Here is a 7,605-nt window from a genome sequence, read left to right as displayed (position 1 = left end):
AAATTAATTACTACTTTCATGTCTGCTGTTAGAGCATTGACTTGTTCAGTGGAAGAGGTTATTACATTTTTTACTTTATCAGTTAAAGTTTTTATCAAAAAATACTTTTTGATCTTTACAATTAAGTTTGTATCATTTTATCAATTCCATATTATCATATAAGTCCAATATATTTTCGCTGGAAAGTGTTTGTCGTCTCCTCTTTGCTGCCATCTTATTACTCCTAACTAGGTTAGGAGACCTCTCCAGCTCTCTTAAATAATTTAGGAGCTGAGACCTCTTTTAACACTTAGGAACCTTTATGAATCACTCTTATTCTTAAGTCTAGGAATAAGAGTAAAATTACGTCATTCTTAGAATTTTGACACACTTAAGACTAAACTTTTACTTTGAGCGGCTTTATACATACGGCCCCTGATCTTCAAACAGGGGAGACAAAATGTATGGCATAGTAAGCTGTCCATGTCAACAGTTCACCGGTGAAAAGAAATGGACACGTTTTGACCAGTACAGCTCTCACAAAAATAAAAAACTTCATTTTGATGACATTGGCCAATTTGCTGACACATGAACTAGGCTTTTGAAGCATGAATTAAATGTTTTGGGTGACTACATTTTGCAAACGCACAAACGAGTTGTGATGTAAACAGTTCTAAAAATTGCACTTACAGTTTACAGAATGTTTTAAAAAATGAGCCAAAGCAATAATTAAATTAGCTAAGGCGATGCAATCAAATGTTTAATGCTATCTGTCTATTCTATATAATAAATGTATCCTTGTTTTAAGCAAAACGCTGTTTTTTTTAACAATAGGATACATCTACCATAGAGAAAAGTTCTGTCCTAATTGACAAACACCTGTATAATGTTTTTTCTAGGTCAGTTTTGACGGTTGCTTGTGAGCAGACAGAAGTGCTTTTGTTTGACCCCGTTTCTTCCAGACATATCAAAACACTGGTGGAGGCTCATGAGGACTGTGTAAACAACATAAGGTACATGTGCACACAATATATAATCGATCACAGTGTGCAGGAACCTCAGTTACATTAGCGAAAGATTTTCTATAACAGGTTTTATGTAAGAACTAATTCATAGTAGTAAGAACTAATTCAAAACCATTTGCATGTTGAACACTAGGATTTGCATACTGCACAATTTGCATGTCTTAGTTGCTTCTGTTATCCTTTTGTTTTTCCATCTCTTACACACACATATAATGTCTGGCACAGTCATAAAGTCCATGAAGATGACCACAGTGTTGTCTAAGTATAAGTTTGTTGGGCTGTGTGCTATTCAGGTTTCTCGACAACCGGCTGTTTGCGACCTGCTCTGATGACACCACCATTGCATTGTGGGATTTGCGTAAACTCAACTCGAAGGTGTGCTCATTGCATGGCCACGCTAGCTGGGTCAAGAACATAGAGTATGATACACACACTCGCCTGCTGGTGACGTCAGGATTTGACGGAAATGTCATCACATGGGATACCAACAGGTACGTTTTGTGGTTTGGAGGTGTGCGTTTCCTAGCTGTCTTAAATAAAGGAATAATTTCACCAAAGAAAATTAGCAGAAAATGTTCTCACTCTAAGGCCAATCCATAACGTAGCTTAGTTTGTTTCTTCATCAGAACAGATTTAGAGAAATTTAACACTACAGCATTTGCTCACCAATGGATGCTGTGCAGTGAATGGGTGCCGTCAGAATAAAAACTAAAAACATCACAATAATCCACAAGTAATCCACACGACTCCAGTGCATCAATTAATGTCTTGTCAAGTGAAAGGCTGCTTGTAAGAAATGTATCCATCTGTCATTAAGGTGTTGTAACTGTAAACAATCAATTCTGACCAAAATGCAAGTCCATAATCCATAACAATGCTTCCTCCACTAAATCCATCCCCTGTTGTTCTCTCACATCAGAATCCACAGACATATTTGTTTAGAACTGTTTTGTAGAGTTTTCACTTGTAAACTATTTGATCTGTGTACAGTATATTTCTCTCCTGATTTATTCACTGGAGAATGCAATGTAATGGATGGAAGACTCGTATTATAGCCAGAAGCAACAGTTTGAAGTTAGAAACGTCTTAATGATGGATTTGTTTTTACAAACATGCAGCTTTTCACTTCACAAAATGTTAGTTGATGGACTGGAGTCATGTGGATTATTGTGATGTTTTATCAGCTGTTTGGACTCTCATTTTGACGGCACCCATTCACTGCAGAGGATCCATTGGTATGCAAGTGAGCAAATTAATTCTACATTTTTCCAAATCTGTCCTGATTAAGAAACAAACTAATCTACATCTTGAATGATCTTAGGGTAAGTACATTTATAAGACATTTTCAGCATTTTTTTTTTGTGCTGTCAAACAATTAATCGCGATTAATCTCATCCAAAATAAAAGTTTTTGTTTACATAATATATGTGTGTGTACTGTGTATATTTATTATTTATATATAAATACACACACATGCATATTTCAGAAAAATATGTTCATGTTTGCATATTAAATATATTTATGTATAATATAAATTATATGAATTTAAATATATATACATGGAAATATTTTCAATATATATATTGTATTTGTGTGTTTATATGTACAAAATAAATATACACAGTACACACACATATATTATGTAAACAAAAATTTTTACTTTGGATGCGATTAATCATTTGACAGCACTTTTTTTTTTTTTTTGTGAACTACTCTTTTAAGATTGCACATATAAGTGGTTTTGTGCAACTGTGTGTCATTGCACTTGCTGTTTGTTTAGGTTCACAGAGGATGGCTGTCCACACAAGAAGTTTTTCCACACACGCTATCTCATGCGGATGCGTCTGACTCCAGACTGCAGTAAGATGTTAATCTCCACCTCCTCTGGTTACCTGCTCATCTTACATGACCTTGATCTCACCCAGAGCCTTGAGGTTGGCAGCTACCGCATCCTACGGGCCCGCAGAGCTCCACTCAGCACAGGTACTTACATAAAGCATAAACAAAGATACTTGTGAATCTGAAATGATGAATACTAAGCTCTGAAATTATGGAGGCGGCATGGAAATTGATTAGCATTCAAAGGGTGAATTTTGCTATAGGTGGGATAGGGCAACATTCAACATTTAAAAAACGTAGTTTCTTTCAATTCATGAGTTGGAATTTTAACGGAATTTTAATTTATATTTACTGTACTGCATTTCAATAAATTCAACACAAACTCAAATAAACAAGGGATTATTTCATTAATCCAACACCATTAATACAAATTGTTTTGTCTGGGGTAAATTGAATCATTCTGGGTAATTAAATGTTTTTCCACTGGTCCATAAAATAAAAGTAAAATTATTAAATATAATGAAACGTGTATAAATTGACTTCAAACATTAAGTAATATTAACAAAGCATACACTAGCAATCAAATTTGGGGTTTATAAATGTTTTAAAAATGTTTCAGAAAGTCTCATGCTCACCAAGGCGGTATTTATTTGATCAAAAATATATTGTGAAATATTACAATTTAAAATGAATGTATTTTGAAATGAAATTTAATTCTGATGCAAAGCTGAATTTTCAGCATCATTACTCCAATTTTCATTGTCACATGATCCTTCAGAAGTCATTCTAATATGCTGATTTGCTCCTCGAACATTTATTATTGTCAGTGCTAAAAACAGCTGTGCTGCTTAATATTTTTGTGGAAACAGTGATACGTTTTTCCCCCAGGATTTTGTGATGAATACAGTTCAAAAGAACAGCGTTTCTTTGAAATAGATCTGCAACATTATGCTTGTCTCTTTACTGTCATTTTTGATGAATTCAATGCAACTTATTCAATAAAATTATTAATTATTTATTTATTTTTTAAACAGCACTTCATTTTGTGTGTATGACTTGTTTATGGGTAATTCATAAAATATTAAGTAATGTTAATTAAAAAAAAAAAGCGCTATTGAAAACTGCAGTTATTTAAATTACCATCAATTAATTTAATTACATTTCAATTAATTTCACTGTAATTCTACTTCCTTAAATGTACATTTGAATTACTATTCTGTTTGCTACCTCAAGAACTGGAATATCACTGGAAATCTGAATTGAGTTTTGAATGTTGCACAACCCTATCGAACATCCCATGACACAGTGAACTACTGGTTAATTGTGTTGTGAATCCTGTGCCCATCGTCATCATTTTAAGATCAAGTCTCTTTTCTTTCTGAAGGTTCATCAGCAGGTTCTAGGTCAGGAGGTTCCTGTCACACCATTGACAGCAAAACCCATCCACACAGAGAGGGTAAGACTGAGTTTAATAAGTTATTTATGTACATTAGTAGTTTAGTCTTTTTATTGTGAACATTGGTTGTTTAGCAGTTTTGTTTTTGATTGTACACCTTTTGAACCGAATACTGCTTTTACTACAGAGTTTTCACTCCAGTGTTCACCTTTTGTCGTTATCCAGGTCTGTCACCCAGAAACAGTCTTGAGGTTTTAACCCCGGAGATCCCAGGCGAGAGGGACCGTGGGAACTGCATCACCTCCTTGCAACTGCATCCCAAAGGCTGGGCCACGTTGTTACGCTGCTCCAGCAACATGGACGACCAGGAGGTCAGTGCTGTAACCTAAACCTAAGAAGTGTGGAACGTGCAAAATGAATTAACAGTCTCGTTTCTGTCTTTCTCAGTGGACGTGTGTGTACGAGTTTCAAGAGGGAGCTCCGCCTCGACCTCCGGTGTCTCCTCGCTGCTCTCTGCGTCTCACGCACTACATCGAGGAGGCTAACGTCGGACGAGGCTACATTAAGGAGCTGTGCTTCAGTCCCGACGGCCGGCTCATCTGCTCGCCGTACGGTTACGGCGTGCGCTTGCTGGCGTTCGACGAGCACTGTGCCGAGCTGTCGGACTGCATGCCTGTGCGGACGGCTCTGCTGCGGGAGATTCGCTCCATCTACTCTCACAGCGACGTGGTGCTCACCTCCAAGTTCTCACCCACTCACTGTCAGTTCGCATCGGGCTGCCTTAGCGGACGTGTAGCTCTGTATCAACCACACTTTTAACACATACAAATGCATTCGAATTTACACTGATCGCTGGACTATTTGGAAGAAGCTTCTGATTGGTCAGACGGATAATGGGAGAACGAAACTACCTTAAACAGAGTGTGTGGTATTTTTTTTTTTGTTGGTGTGTGTGAGGTCACACTGCATGTGAATGACCTTCTACATGTTTGTCATTTTTAGATGTAATTGTTCTTTCCGCTGTGTAAACTTAACAGTCCGTGCGAGAAGGAAAGCAAACCGCATTAGTTTTTCTCCATGATAGAGGTTGAATGAGTCACACGAGCGTTAGAGGATTATGGGAGAATTATCTTTTGGTTGCTCATCCATGCAGCACTGCAGTAACCGCTCAAGCCAATCATTTTCATGCAACTGTAAGCAGTTCAAGCCGATGGCAATTTTTGCATTTTGCCAAACATTTTAGACTTTGCAATGCCATATTAGTTTTCAGAAAAATTTTTCTGGAAGCACGTCACTTTTACTAATCGTTCGTTTTATTTTTGGACTGCTTGTCTGTAACAACACTAACTGAGGTCTGATTCATAGATTGTCAATGCAGTATGTACCATGTACGTGTGAGTATTGGGATGAATACGACTTCTGCCGATGATTGACTGAATGGACTGGGAATTTTGTAATGTTCTGTTTTTCATATGCTTCTGGCCTCTACATGGACAATCAGCAGTTATGAAATGTTTAGATGCTCACATCGGTGGGAGCTTTGAACTCTAGACATGAGGACAATGGGAGAAGGCAGGTTTAACTGTTGGATGAGTGTTTTATACAGATAAGTTTAGCTTTCTTAAAATGAAAAAAAGAGGACAAAATCTGAATGTTCAGCTTTTCTGGGACTAGTATCAGTTAGTCATCCTTCTCGGTTATTAAAGTATTGACCGCTCTTGAACATGGAAAATTAAAAGCAGAGTGACAGTGAAAGTTACCTTTATTCATCCACGATTCTCATTTGATTCACTTTATTCATGTTAACAATACAAAGGATGCAGTGGTACAGATGTATTAAATAAAAAAAACTTTTTCATATCTTTTGTTTGGCATGAGAAAGAAAAATGCTGTAAAAAAGAGCTGTTTTTAAGCAAAAATGAGACTTGTATTAGCATACCTTAGACTGATGGATTGCACTGAATATGCATTGGCATCTGGAACCTTTAAACAGATTATTTAGGACCGGCGTGAAGCTTCAGGTCAAGCGCTGGATAGGGGAAAATGTCATTTTTGTAAAACTGGTGTTCCATCACCCATATGCAATAGAAAATGTAGAATGTAGAATTTATTATTATAAAACGGATAGTTCCGGTCCTTGATTCTGATTGGTTGAGATGCGTTCAAAGCTGTTGTAAATTACTCTACAAACATACACCTCTCTTTTTTCTGCTTCTGTGTGTTGCTCGGCAACCACTTTGTTGCAACCCCATCCGTTTCTGAGGAACTACATTGTTTGGCGGAAGAACAATGTTTTTATTAATATCATTACATTTTATTTGCTTTGTTTTATTTTGTGAAACCTTGCTATGTATATGGAATAACCGTTTTATAAAAGCAATAAGCCCCGTGAAGCTGTGCTTTACAGTGAATTTATAACAGCTAAGGGGATTTTAGGCACAACAACACCCCTTAGCTGTTATAAATTCACTTTAAACCACGGCTTTTTGAGGCTTATTGCTTTCTTTCCATATAGCAGAGGGTTTTAGATAATATATACAACACCATTCATAGGTTTGGAATCATTAATATTTTTTAAAATGCTTTTGAAAGAAATCTCTTATGTTCACAAGGCTGCAATTATTTGATCAGTAATACAGTAAAACAGCAATATTGTGAAATATTACAATTTAAAGTGACTTGATGTTTGATAATTTGATATATTTTAAAATGTCATTTATGCAATGTCAAAGCTCATGTGATGTTTCAGCAGTCACTACTCCAGTCTTCAGTGTCACATGATCCATCAGAAACTGTTCTAATAATATTTCTTATCATTATCAATGTTGAAAACAGTTGTGCTGCTGAGTATTGTTTTTTGAGGAAACCATAATACGTTTTTTCAGGATTCTTTGATGAATAGAAAGTTCAATAGAACAGCATTTATTGGAAATAGAAATCTTTGTAACATTATAAATGTCTTTACTGTCATTTATGATCAAATAATTGCATCCTTGCTGTATGAAAGTATTCATTTCCTTCAAAAAAAAAAAAAAAAACTTACCCCAAACTTTTGAAAGGAAGTGTATATAATAGTTTGAAAGCAGAGATGTGGAAAATGAACTGGTTTGCTCAGGAAGTGTGAAACCCACAGATCTACTGTTGTAAAATTTTGTAGAAAATTAAGTCATGTAGAATTTGTTTTAAACATAAATGCTACATTTTTAAAAATCTTTTTATTTTAATTTTCTTAAAAACAACACACACACACAATGCCACAGAATAGCTACTATAAGGATAAATAACACATCAAACTGACTAAACCGTAACACTGTACATATTATAGAGCCAAGTATTTAAAGCTTTATATTAGACCCCCCCCCCCCA

The 7,605-nt window shown here is 35.9% G+C and overlaps 1 protein-coding gene across 1 annotated transcript in view; it reads left to right on the top strand.

Annotated features, from left to right (window-relative positions):
• LOC107733687 (DDB1- and CUL4-associated factor 10-like) overlaps nucleotides 1–5,514 on the top strand; it is a 7,780-nt gene extending 2,266 nt beyond the window's left edge. The window contains exons 2-7 of the mRNA XM_016545418.1: nucleotides 879–992; nucleotides 1,298–1,495; nucleotides 2,785–2,987; nucleotides 4,228–4,299; nucleotides 4,465–4,610; nucleotides 4,687–5,514. Coding sequence (XP_016400904.1) covers nucleotides 879–992; nucleotides 1,298–1,495; nucleotides 2,785–2,987; nucleotides 4,228–4,299; nucleotides 4,465–4,610; nucleotides 4,687–5,058 — 1,105 coding nt within the window. The 3' untranslated portion in view covers nucleotides 5,059–5,514. The remainder of the gene's footprint in view (nucleotides 1–878; nucleotides 993–1,297; nucleotides 1,496–2,784; nucleotides 2,988–4,227; nucleotides 4,300–4,464; nucleotides 4,611–4,686) is intronic.
• The last annotated feature ends 2,091 nt before the right edge of the window (nucleotides 5,515–7,605 follow it).

This window comes from Sinocyclocheilus rhinocerous, unplaced genomic scaffold (genome assembly GCF_001515625.1).
Source record: "Sinocyclocheilus rhinocerous isolate Xijiao unplaced genomic scaffold, SAMN03320098_v1.1 scaffold789, whole genome shotgun sequence".
Taxonomy (NCBI): domain Eukaryota; kingdom Metazoa; phylum Chordata; class Actinopteri; order Cypriniformes; family Cyprinidae; genus Sinocyclocheilus; species Sinocyclocheilus rhinocerous.
The sequence above is the reverse complement of the archived record's forward strand: the minus strand, read 5'-3'. Positions and strand labels throughout refer to the sequence as shown.